The sequence below is a fragment of the Castor canadensis genome, chromosome 3 (genome assembly GCF_047511655.1).
Source record: "Castor canadensis chromosome 3, mCasCan1.hap1v2, whole genome shotgun sequence".
NCBI classification, from domain to species: domain Eukaryota; kingdom Metazoa; phylum Chordata; class Mammalia; order Rodentia; family Castoridae; genus Castor; species Castor canadensis.
The window spans coordinates 81,825,931-81,838,552 of record NC_133388.1 but is presented as its reverse complement, the minus strand read 5'-3'; the positions used below and the strand labels follow the sequence as shown (position 1 = coordinate 81,838,552).

Genomic DNA, 12,622 nt, shown 5'->3' with positions numbered 1-12,622 from the left:
CAGGTAAGCTTTTTCTTTTTTCCTTTTATAATTCATTGCGATGCTGGGTATTGAACTCACGACCTCACACATGCTAAGCAAATGTTGTACTACTGCGCTATATCTCTAGCCTCTTGTTTTTAAAGAAGCAAAAACAAAAAAAGCAATTAACTTAAAGTGTCCTGTAAGGTATAAGGAAGTAGATGTTAACCTCTGTGTTAATATAATGTACATTTCTCAGTCGTTGATGCTTATCTACCAGAGTGCACTTTATTTGAACCTGTTTGTCTGGAACTAGTCCACAACTGTCTGCTTGTTTTAAAAAGATGAAACATCATCTGGACTTGGTGGCTCCCATCTGTCATCTCAGCACTTAGGATGCTGAGGCAGGAGGATCTCTAGTTCTCTTATTCAGCTGGGGCTGTACAGCAAGGTGAAGGCCAGCATGAGCACATAGTGAAACCCTGTCTCAAAACACAAAGAAAGAGAGAGAGGTAGGAAGGGCAAGGGCTGGGGAAGGGGGGTGGAGAAAGAGAGGGAAGAGGGCAGGGAAAGAAAGAAATGCTCTTTCTTATTAGTGTGCTTACAGGTACTTTTCTTAGTACTTTCATTATTGTTAGCTATTTCCGCTGATATGCCTGCCATCAGTAGATACGCCTTCTTTTCCATTCCTTTTTTACTCTGAATGAGCACACGTTATCAATGTTAATATTACATATAAATTTAGCATCAAACACTGGATTTTTGATTTGAAGAATTGGTCTCTTTCTCCCCTGGCCCTTTTTTTTCTATCCTTTCTTACTCTCTGTTCCAGTTACAGTGGCTTTCCTGATGTCTCTTCTGTATCCTAGAGCAGCGCATGTCCCAATGCCTTTGCTGTTGACCTATGCCTTTATTTGTTTTGTTTTTAGCAGTACTGGGGTTTGAACTCTACATCTTGAGCCACTCCACAAGCCCTTTTCTGTGATGGGTTTTTTTTCAAGATAGGGTCTCACAAAGTGTTTGCCCTGGCTGGCTTCAAACCGCAATCTTCCTGATCTCTGACTCCTGACTAGCCAAGATTACAGGTGGGAGCTACTGGTGCCTGGCTTGAAGGGTTATTCTTGATGTTTCTACGGGTTGGGATTCCACAGAGAGAAAACTGACAGCTGCAAAAAGTCCTATAAATTCTGAAGGTCTAGATCAGGCTAGCTATGTGTTGGTGAGACCAGGAAATTATTAGGGCCTTTCAGAGAAATGTAGGTAACTTGGAGGAAGAAGAAAATAACTATCAGCTTCTAATCTTTTGTAAAGCTGGTTTTCTGTGGTGGTTTTGTAAGTAAATTTGAGGTATACTGAAAGAATGTTGACTGGGTAAGGCTGTAAAGAAAGTTAGGACCAGAGCAAGAAGTTTTTGAGTTTTTCATGAAATAAATGATAGATGGAGGATTTTCTAGTATGAATTGTTACTGTCTTAAAAATTATTACTGATATTATAACTGTTTAACTATAACTTGAAGGAAAAAATGCAGTTTGGAATTGTTTTATGTTTATCTCTGTTGTGATATATTTTGTTGTCCTTATTCAGCTAACTCAGGAACTGCTAACCAAATTATGATGATGGCGAACAACCCAGAGGACTGGTTGAATTTCTTGCTTAAGTTAGAGAAAAATAGTGTCCCCCTGAATGATGCTCTTTTAAATAAATTAATTGGTCGTTATAGTCAAGCAATCGAAACACTTCCTCCAGATAAATATGGCCAAAATGAGAGTTTTGCTCGAATTCAAGTGAGATTTGCTGAATTAAAAGCGTAAGTATTAGCATTTTAACTTCGCTTGACTATGTTATATAATATGTAACTATATCGTAAAGAGGGAAAACAAAAGCATATCAAATTAATATTTTTTGGCCAAATACTTTTGCCTTTAGTGTAAATTAGTTTACATGAAAAGGGACTAGTGTAAACTGTTTTCTATGTACATATTTCAAAAAGACCTACAAATTTTAGACTCTGCCTAAAAAGATTTTTTAAAAATAACTTGTTTTATTTTATACACAGGAGAAATCAAATTCCATGTCTTTTGGAAAATAAAGTGAAGCACTACCAAATTTAGGTACCTATGTCTTTTTTTGAAAAAAAAACAAAAAGTGTGGACTGACTCTGAGTTTTTATTACAGTATGCAAGAGCCCGATGATGCACGTGACTACTTTCAAATGGCCAGAGCCAACTGCAAAAAGTGTGCTTTTGTGCATATATCTTTTGCACAATTTGAACTGTCTCAAGGTAATCGAAAGGTGTCAAATGCACATTTGAAGTAAAAGAGCATCCTAAACTAACACGTCCTAATATCAAATCATATTCGAAGTGGAAATTTAAGGCAAAAGTTGATTAGATGAGAAAATGGAGGTGCTACTTAAACATAAAAACAATATTCATTATAGTAGCTCTTTTAATTAATGAACATCAGCATGAACATAGTGTTTGTGCTATAAGAGTCAGGATACATCTAAAGAAGAGTTGCTTCTTCACTGAGTATCGTAAAATGAAAGACACATAACTTTTAGAATTTAAACTGTTGTTTCATAGCAGTGAAATGTACATCTTTAGAATACATAAAGTGAGTTAGCTATAAAAAAGAAATTTTAAGCCACTGCAATGTGGCAGTAGCCTTAAGGTCAAAATTATGATTATTTTGAACAGACTTGATAGGCTCAGGAAATAGGCAACATCCCTGAAATCTTCTGCTCAGTCTGGTGTGTGTGTGTGTGTGTTTTGTAGAGGTGGAGGGTATTCCATAGTTTTTATTAGATTTTCAAAGGGAGTCTTAAAATACCAAACTCTCAAATTACTAGTTCTTATCTAAGTTGTTCATTTGCTGTCTAAAAATTCTTTATTATGTGAACTTTTACTGCTGTTCTCAATAAATGTGTGGATTTAACCACTATCAAATATGTTCATGTTCTTTAAAATTTGTAAACCTTGTAAACTGACAGAAACTAGAAATAGAAGTCATCTCTTAATCGTCTTTTTTACCCTGAGTGCCAGTGTGTGGCATTATAGCTCATGGGTCCTGTAATTGTTGATAACACTCCATATTTGCATGATGTGTACATTTAAAATTTATAAATCAAGTACAAAGGATAAATTTTGCATTTCAAAGAAAATTTGTTTGGCAGTCTGTCGTCAGAAAGGTAATTATCGTTCAGTCATTTTGTATTTAGGGAATGGAATAGCTAAGTCTGACAGCTAAAGTTGATCACTTTTTTTTTTTTTTTAAACACAAATCCTTTTAGCCAAAGATGTCAACCTTGCCTTGATGACTAAATGTTTCTGTGAATGATATTTCTTACAGTGTGTTCTAAGAGACTGTTGCTCTTAGGACTACTTTAATATCTAGAATTGCCTGTTTCTAACTGCTGTAATTAGATTTTGCTTTTTCTTTTGTATTGCTCTGTTAAACTTCTGTTGCTTCTGAAAGTGAACAATTTATAAATGAATACAAAATGGTAAATTGCATATTACACAATGAAACTCTTTGAATACGTAGTGTTATCAGAAGAGAGTTGATTATATGCATGAGAAATGAGACATTGCTTATTTGCCTATGAAATCTTATGCATAAGTCTTGGGACAATTATCTTTGCTTAAGTGTTCTAAATTTTTTCTTAGGCTCTGATGAAATAAATACGTATTTGGAGTTTGGGCTGAAGAGTGCTTTATAAAATGACAATTATCCTTTTTTGCTTCTTCATAAAGCTGTAGAAAGTGGAGCAGTACCGTTAGAAATGCTGGAAATTGCCATATGTAATTTAAACCTACAAAAGAAGCAGCTGTTTTCAGAGGAGGAAAAGAAGGGTTTATCAGGTAACTATTAACGTGTGCTAATATTTTTCCACGGTAGATAGTACTGCAGAAAGGATTCAGAATAACTTTTTGTAGGACTAATATTTACATGGAATACTCAAAATCTGTTTAGTTGCAAATGGAAATGAGATAAGACTATTAGAAGTAAAAAGATCTTACCTACCTTGTTGATACTTATCTTTTGTGCCTAATCAAAATTTCATTGGTAACATTAAAAACAACTCAGTCAAAGCAAGAGAATGGCTTTGTGGTTATAGAAACAGAGTGTGCTGTTTATCCCAGGGAGACAATTATATAAAGAGAATTGAAGAGGTAATTAGAATTGCCTGATAACATCTTCATGTCTTCTTACAGGAGGGCAATTATTTATTATAAATTGATTTTTAAAATTTTCTTATGTGTAAGATTACTTTTTCTTTTTGATGGAAGTGGGGTTTGAACTCAGGGCTTTGCACTTGCAAAGCATGCGCTCTTATGGCTTGAGCCACACCTCCAGCCCTGTAAGATTACTTTTTGTGTACTTTTTATGTCCTTACAAATTTAACCACAGTTTTGAAATTTTTACAGCATCTACAATGTTTACTGCTCAAGACTCATTCTCCAGTTCAGTTGGACATTTACAAAAGTAAGGACATGGGTTGTGATTCCAGAGGACAGGCTACCAAAGCCAGGTTTTTGTATGGGTAAGAAAACTCATCATTTATGTAAGTATGTCTACATAAGAGTTTTTTTGTAAGTGTAACCATGTTTAGCAGTAAATGGAAATACACATGAATATTATTCTTTGAAAAACTGGGTACTTTCTTTTTGTTTAGAGAGAACATACCACCACAAGATGCCGAAATAAGTCATCGAAATCCCCTGAAACAAACTAACAAAACTAAACGGGTGAGTCACTTTCAGTCTGCTTTGATGAAGGTGGTGGTAGTGAAGTCTTTGCATTTCCCAGTTGATTACTCAGTCTTTCAAATCATTTCAGTCGTGCCCATTTGGAAGAGTCCCAGTTAACCTGCTAAATAGCCCAGATTGTCATGTGAAGACAGATGGTTCTGCTGTGCCAACTTTTACAAAAAGGTATGGTTGAGTTTTAATTTTTAAATTTGTGTATATTTAAAGATTGATGGCAGAATGGTTTTAAACTCTTTTTCACTGAGTAACAGTAATTATGATTAAAGTTTTTGGTATTTTTGTTCTTTTTGTTCCAGACTGGCCTGGAACTCACTATCTTCCTGCCTCCAATTCCCAAAGGTTGGGATTATAGGTGTGCACTACCATACCAGGCTGAAGTTACTGAGTTCCTAAATGCTCTCAGGAACAAAAAAATGAATAGAGAAAGTGACTTTTCAGGTTTTTCACTCATTAAAAATATTTATTAAAAAATTAGGAACATGTTAGAGTGAAGCTTAAAAGGCTGTCAACATCCTTGGAGTTAAAACTCCTGATGTTTGGGTATTTCTTCCTATGGGTCACCTCTTGGATAAGATTCTCTTCCTAGTGCATTTGAGAGTCTCCACAGCAGGGTGGAAGGTAAGGGGGAAGAATAGCTATCAGTGGGAAAAAAGGATGAATTCAATCATTTACTTTAGAGTTACGGACTTTAAGAAATGGGAGAGGGATTGGGGTGTACCTCTGATAGAGTGTGTACTTAACATGTGCAAGGTCCTGGGTTCAATCCCCAGCACCAAAAACAGCAACAGATGAGTTAATTAGCTGCTGGGGAAGATGGTGCATGCCTCCACAACCCCAGGTAATAGGGAGGCGGAGCCCTTTGAATCTAGCTAGTTAGGGCCAGCCTGGGCAACATAGCAAGACTCCATGTCTTTAAAAAGAGAAAAAGCAAGGCTAGGTAGTGAAACATTGTTCCTCACATACAATATATTTCCCCTCAATTTGGGTGCTTATTCCCTTATAAGAAATAAGAATATGCCAGGCTTGGTGTCTCATGCCTGTAATCCCAGTACTTGGGAGTCTGAGGTAGGATGATCGTGAGTTTGAGGCCAGCCTGGGCTACATAGTGAGACCCTATATTAAAAAGCCAAAAAAGAAAAAAAGAAATGGGGTATAGTTCAGCTAAAGAAGAGAGTTTTTCTTACTTGTTCTTATTTCTAATTATGCGTATATCAATCATTTCACAAATACACCTGAGAAGCACAGCTTATTTTTAACTTGTATCTTCAATAATTAGTCCTGTTATATTTAAAACTTGAATAAATACTAATATTAAAGGGGCATTTTGTTTATGTGTATGTGTGTGTTGGTGTATGAGTGTGTACAATTGTGTGTTTTGTTTTGTCTAAGTGTGTGTGTGTGTGTGTCCTTGTGAATGTGGGTGTGTGTGAGTGTGTGTATGTACATATGTGTGAGTGTGTGAGGATGAGGGAGTCCTTGTGTTTCGGAGTGTGTATGGGTGTGTGTGTGTGTGTGTTGGCATCTATGTGTGTTGTTTGTATATGTGTATGTTTGTGAGTGTGTTTGTGTGTGAGTCTATTTTTGAGTATGAGTGAGTATGAATGAGTGTGTGAGTGAGTGTGAGAGTGGGTGCATATGTGATTTTGTTTGTGTGTGAGTGTAAGTGTTGGAGTGTATGTGTGTGGTAGTGTAAGTGTTGTGAATGTGTGTATGTGTGAGTGTATGTGTGTGAGGGTGTGCATGTGTAGGTGAATATATGTGTGAGAACGTGAACTTGTTTTTGTGTGAGGGTGTATGAGTCTCTGAGTGTGTGAAGGTGTGTGTATCTGTGTGTGTGAGTCAATGTGTGTATGTGTGTTTGCGTGTAGGTGTGTATGTGTGAGTGTTTATGTGTGGGTTAGTGTGAGAGTGAGTGACTTAGTCTCTGTCAGTGTATTTGTATGTTAGTATGTTGGTAGTGTGTGACTGTCACTCAAGCCACTTGGGAGGTCTTCGGGAGAGGGCAGGGTGGAGAGAGGTGTTTCCTCAGCACCCTTCAGGGGTGGGGACTGTGTCTCTTATACCTGGGTCTTTGAGTTTTGACGGCTGTGTGAGAGGCAGGAGTTCCCAGAAGCTGCATGGGGCCCAGCGTGGGGCAGGCCCTGCTTCCCAGAGGGTCCTGATTATCCTGCTGGAGACCAGCAGCTTCAAGAAAGGAGGTTGAAGTAGGACTCCTTTGTCCTCTTACTGGCTTTGGCTCCCCCACTAAACTGTCTGTGGGAACCTAGCTCAGTGTTTCTGTCTTGTTCTTTTTCCTATCTGAAGTCTTATGTTTTCTTACTTCAAGAAAATAGTTTCACCAAAGTCTTCAGCTATCCTACTCTATAGAAGAAAACATCCCTTTGATGCCCCAAGATGAAAAAAATATATTAAAATTATTTTCTAACCAAGTCTTGAGACAGGCCCTCCCCCACCAGCCTCAGAAACTTAGCATCAGAGTAGACGTGGAGATAGCAGAAGATAAGCATGTTTTCTGATAGAACCTAAGAGTATCTGCGTTAGCTCTACTCTGGAGCTATTTCAGACTTTAGAAGAGGTGGCCCATGCATGCAGAACCAGAGAAACTGGCAGACACCGACGCCTCCCACTCAGAACCCCAGGCTTCAGACAAACTAAAAGTCAGGCGGATGGAGTTCACATCACTATATCTAGATCTTTCTCCACAACATGTCATGCATGCTTTCTAAACGTACTTCCAGGGGTGCTGATGGACTTACCACAAGAGGTAAAAGGGGTACCTATTTCACAAACAGGGACTTTTTTGTTTTGAGGTAGAGTCTTACTGTGTTGTCCAGACTCAACTAGTCCTCCTGCCTTAGCTGGAGTAGGTATATACCACCACATCTGGCCCAAATAGGTGATATTAAAAGAGTAACTCTGCTGGGCTCCAGTGGTTTACACCTGTAACCCTAGCTACTCAGTAGGCAAAGATCCTGAGGATTGTGGTTCAATGCCAGCCCTGGGCAAATAGTTCACAAGACACTATTTTGGAAAAAAAAACTCTCACAGAAAAGGGCTCATGGAGTGGCTCAAGCAGGAAGAACACCTACCTAGCAAGTGTGAGGTCCTGAGTTCAAACCCCAGTACTGCCAAAAAAAAGAGTAACTGTCCAGATCCCCAGCCTCTGTGTTCTCTTTTCCTCAAAAAAGCTTTACTGTGAAGTTGTCATGCCGGATCTCCTTCCCATTTTATCAGCTCACATAGAACTTGTATTACTTCCAGGGTGCCAAACTAAGAGGGAATTTATAAAACTGAGCCTCATCTGATCAAGGGTCCATGGACTATCCATTCGCCTCAGTAGGAAACATTTCCAATACAGTCATCAAAATGTAAGCGATTGTCCTAATCATATATTTAGTACTACTAATAATTATGGAAATTTGATGTAAAATAAAAAATTAACTTGTAGGGCTTTATGATCACAGGAATTTTTTTTTTGGTAGTACTGGGGTTTGATCTCAGGGTCTACGCTTTGAATCACTCCACCAACCCTTTTTTGTAATGGAGTTTTTCAAGATAGGGTCTCGCAAATTATTTGTCTGGGCTGACATCAAACCATGATCCTTCTGATCTCTGCCTGCTGAGTAGCTAGGATTACAACTTGAGCCACCAGCACCCATTCACAGGAAATTCCCCGCCCTCCCCCCCCCCCCAGGTGCTGGGGTTTGAACTCAGTGCTTTGTGCTTGCTAAGCAGGCGCTCTACCACTTAAGTTATACCTCCAGCCCAGGAAAATTTTTTTTCATTATTGTACTGGAAGTACATTGCAACATTTACAAAAGTACTGACAAGTTATCATAGTTGAATTCACCCCCTCCTTCATCTTTCCTCCCAGGAAGTTTTTTAAAATGAATTTTATTTATTATTTTGGTAGAACTGGGGTTTTAACTCAGGACTTTGCACTTGAAAAGCAGATGCCCTGTCACTTGAGCTACACCTCCATTCTTTAATTTTGAATTACATCCTTTTATTACAAAGTGTGATACATGATCAATGAAAAAACCTTGGGTTGGGAGGCACAGCTCAAGTGGTAGAGCGCCTGCTTAGCAAGTGCAAGGGCCTGAGTTAAACCCCATCATAAACACAAACAGTGCCCCATTTGATATGATGCCTGACATATTCATCTAGTTTGCACAACCACCAGTTTGCACAGCTGTCTTCAACCAAACTAGCCCCTTAGAGCCCCTCCTCCATCCAGACAGGAGTTGGAGCTTGGGCAAGCTGCTGGCTTCATAGCACTGGAAAGGACATCCCAGCTAATAGGCTTTCCAGGGCCTGAGGTGGACACAATGTTGTAGACACTCACCTTGCTGCTCAGAACCCAGGGAAAACAACCAGACCACTTTGGTGATAAGACACAGATTTGTTTTAATGACTTCCAAGGTTTAGTTTTATCTTCATGGCCTGTGATTTTTCTATGGAGTAAAATCATGCTAGAATTTAGGTAGCGGTAGAGGGACTTTGACCAAACTGAGGCAGGCGACTCAAGCAGGCTGTGGACAAGAATAGTCTTGAACAGCAGGCCTAACCCTGAGCTATGAATTAGAACGTGGCTGGAGCTGAGGACACAGAGCTAACAGGAAAGGGCCCAGGCTGCTGTCAGAACACACTTCCACACACCCAAGGCCAGGACCCTGCTGACGTGGCAGCACGCCATCCTGGCCCCTGACCGCCCCCCACCTCTCTCCGTGGCTTGCCAGCTGCCATCAGGCCTCTGCCCTGTATCTGCCACACCTGTCACTGTCTGTTCTTGTCCGCAGAGTGTTGGGGGGATCAGCCCCTCCTCTGCTGCCCAGCAGAGCAGGCAGTTAGTGGGGAGGGGAGGGAACATGGAGCGGGGGCGGTGGTGGGGGCTAGGGCCCAAATCCAGGCACTGCTGGGTTGCCTGGTCAAGGTGCTGCTCTGGGTGACCTCTGCCTTGCTGTATTTTGGAAGTGAACAGGCTGCCCGCCTCCTGGGCAGCCCCTGCTTACGGCGCCTCTACTATGCCTGGTTGGCAGCTGTGGTCATCTTCGGATCCCTTCTGCAGTTCCATGTCAACTCTCGGACTATCTTCGCTAGCCACGGCAACTTCTTCAACATGTGAGTTCACTCAAAGCCCTGGGAGCAGGCTCCCTGCACTCTGAGAGCCCAGCTCCCTTCTTCGGGCTTCTGTTCTCCTGCCAGTCGGAACACTAAAAATAGGCTAGGTGGTTGAGAAGGTCAGGGGAGGGGGAGGGGAACAGAGCCTGGGGGTACGGGGCAAGTCAGGAATAGGGCTGAAGAGGAAATGTGGGCCCTAGAAGGCCAAGTTTAGGCATGAGATGGACTAGTTTAAATGACTGGGGCTGTCAAGGGTGTGGGAAGGAGAAGCGCTGCTGATGTGCAGAACTGGACAGAGTAATCCAGGGTGGAGGATGGGTTGGGGGTCTTAGCAGCCTTTCCTCTTCTCTGCCCACAGAAAGTTTGTGAATTCCGCATGGGGCTGGACCTGCACCTTCCTGGGGGGCTTTGTGTTGCTGGTGGTGTTCCTGGCTACACGGCGCGTGGCAGTGACCGCCAGACACCTGAGCCGACTGGTGGTGGGGGCAGCTTGTGGCGAGGGGCCGGCCAGGCCTTCTTCCTCATTGAGGACCTGACTGGTTCTTGCTTTGAGCCTCTACCCCAGGGCCTGCTGCTCCATGAGCTGCCTGACCGCCGCAGCTGTCTGGCTGCTGGCCACCAGTGGCGGGGCTACACAGTCTCCTCCCACACCTTCCTGCTCACCTTCTGCTGCCTGCTCATGGCCGAAGAAGCAGCAGTGTTCGCCAAGTACCTGGCCCATGGGCTGCCGGCTGGCACACCCCTGCGCCTTGTCTTCCTGCTCAATGTGCTGCTGCTGGGCCTCTGGAACTTCTTGCTGCTCTGTACTGTCGTCTGTTTCCACCAGTACACTCACAAGGTGGTGGGTGCTGCAGTGGGCACCTTTGCTTGGTTCCTCACCTATGGCAGCTGGTATCATCAGCCCTGGTCACCAGGGAGCCCAGGTCATGGGCTCTTCCCCCACCCCCACTCCAGCCGCAAGCATAACTGAAAGAAATAAAGGCACATCAGGCCTGGCTCTGGCTCCTGTCATCATTTATTTGGGGCCTGGAAAGAGTGGGTAGGGTAAGAATAAGGTCTAGTGCTGGGCCACAGTGGTTCACCTCTGTAATCCTACCTACTCAGGAGGCAGAGACCAGGAGGACTGTGGTTTGAAGCCAGCCTAGGCAAATAGTTCTCCAGACCTTATTGAAAAAAAAACCATCACAAAAATAGAAGTGGTAGAGTGGCTCAAGGTGAAGGCCTTGAGCTCAAACATCAGTACTGCAAAAAAAAAAAAAAAAAAAAAGAAAAATGAAAAATGATGTTGCTGGCATTCCTTAGCTATCCCTGATGTCATCAACTTTGTCCTTTTTTTGCATGATCTCTGTCTCCCCTGCTGTTCCCCTCCTTTCAGTCTCCTGGTCTGCAGACCTCTAGCAATCTGGGACTGTGATATCAAAGAATGGTGCTACTAAGGCAGATAACAGTGCCCTTTGTTATATATATATATATTCTATGAAATATATTCATAGAATTCTATGAAAATAGAAGAATGAGGTGGGTCATGCCTGTAATTCTAGCTACTCAGGAGGAGAGGTCAGGAGGATTGTGGTTCAAAGCCACAAGCCAAAGTTTTATATATATATATTTTTTTTTTTTTTTGAGGTACTGGGGATTATACCCAGGGCCTGGTATGTGCTAGACAAGTGATCCGCACTGAGCTATGCCCCCAGCCCTTGCTTTTTTAAAAAAACTTATCAGTATATAATATTTGTACAGGGGGATACATTGTAATATTTACATCTGTGCTTGCAATATATCTTAGTTAGATTACCGCCTCCATGTTTCTCCCTCTTTCCTCCTCCCCCATTCTTAGAGAACAATTTCAACAGGTTTCATTCTTCTATTTGTGTGTGGGGGTGGGGGGGGTGGTACTGGGGGGTTGAATTCAGGTCCTACAAACTACATCTTGAGCCACTCAACCAGCCCTTTTTTGTGAAGGGTTTTTTCAAAATTGGGTCTCGTGAACTATTTCCCCAGGCTGGCTTTGAACCACAATCCTGATCTCTGCCTCCTGAGTAGCTAGAATTACAGGCATGACCCACCGGTGCCTGCTCATTCTTCTGTTTTCATAGTTCTTTTGTTTTTATTTTGTTTTCGAGACAGGATCTCACTGCTACCTTTACCTGGGCTGGCCTTAAACTTGAGATCCTTACGCCTCCTCTTCCTGAGTAGGTGAGATTACAGACAAGCACTACCACACTCAGCTTATTTTTCTTGCTCTACTGAATCTCTCCTCTGCCTTCCTCAGAGGCCTGCCTACCTGGGCACCCCACACAGGAACCCTTTTCTACCTCAGTCTTCCTCATAGCAGGTGTGTGTACTCCTTAACAGGTACTTACTGAGCTAAGCGTAGTTCCATGTAATGTGAATAAGACAGACATGGTTTCTGCTGTTAGGAGGCAACTGAGAAACACAAGTAGTAATAGCAAACATGTGCACTGTGCTTTCTCTCTTCCAGGCACTGTTCTACATGTCTATAAATTCCTCCTATAAATTAACATTCAGTCCTTACCACACATGAGGTAAGGACTATTCTATTCTGCATCTATTCTTTGATAGATGCAGAAATCAAGTCTGGGTGTTCTGTAATTAGGAACTTCTTTACTTGCTACCAGGATTACCGATACGCTTTTTGACTTTTAGAAACTCTACTCTCTTCCTCCACAGATGGATGAAAACGTCTTCAAGTACACATAGATGTACACACTTCTGGGTATGCAAAGAAAAATAAAGATGCCTTTGA

General features: G+C 41.7%; 1 protein-coding gene across 1 annotated transcript; it reads left to right on the top strand.

The window, feature by feature from the left end:
• The first annotated feature begins 3,717 nt into the window (after positions 1–3,717).
• Positions 3,718–10,850, top strand: LOC109678695 (fat storage-inducing transmembrane protein 1-like). The gene is given in 7 exon segments (XM_074066896.1): positions 3,718–3,825; positions 4,393–4,508; positions 4,641–4,713; positions 4,805–4,899; positions 9,709–9,855; positions 10,214–10,344; positions 10,347–10,850. Coding segments are annotated over 6 exon segments (975 nt in total). The 5' UTR covers positions 3,718–3,825; positions 4,393–4,458; the 3' UTR covers positions 10,826–10,850.
• The last annotated feature ends 1,772 nt before the right edge of the window (positions 10,851–12,622 follow it).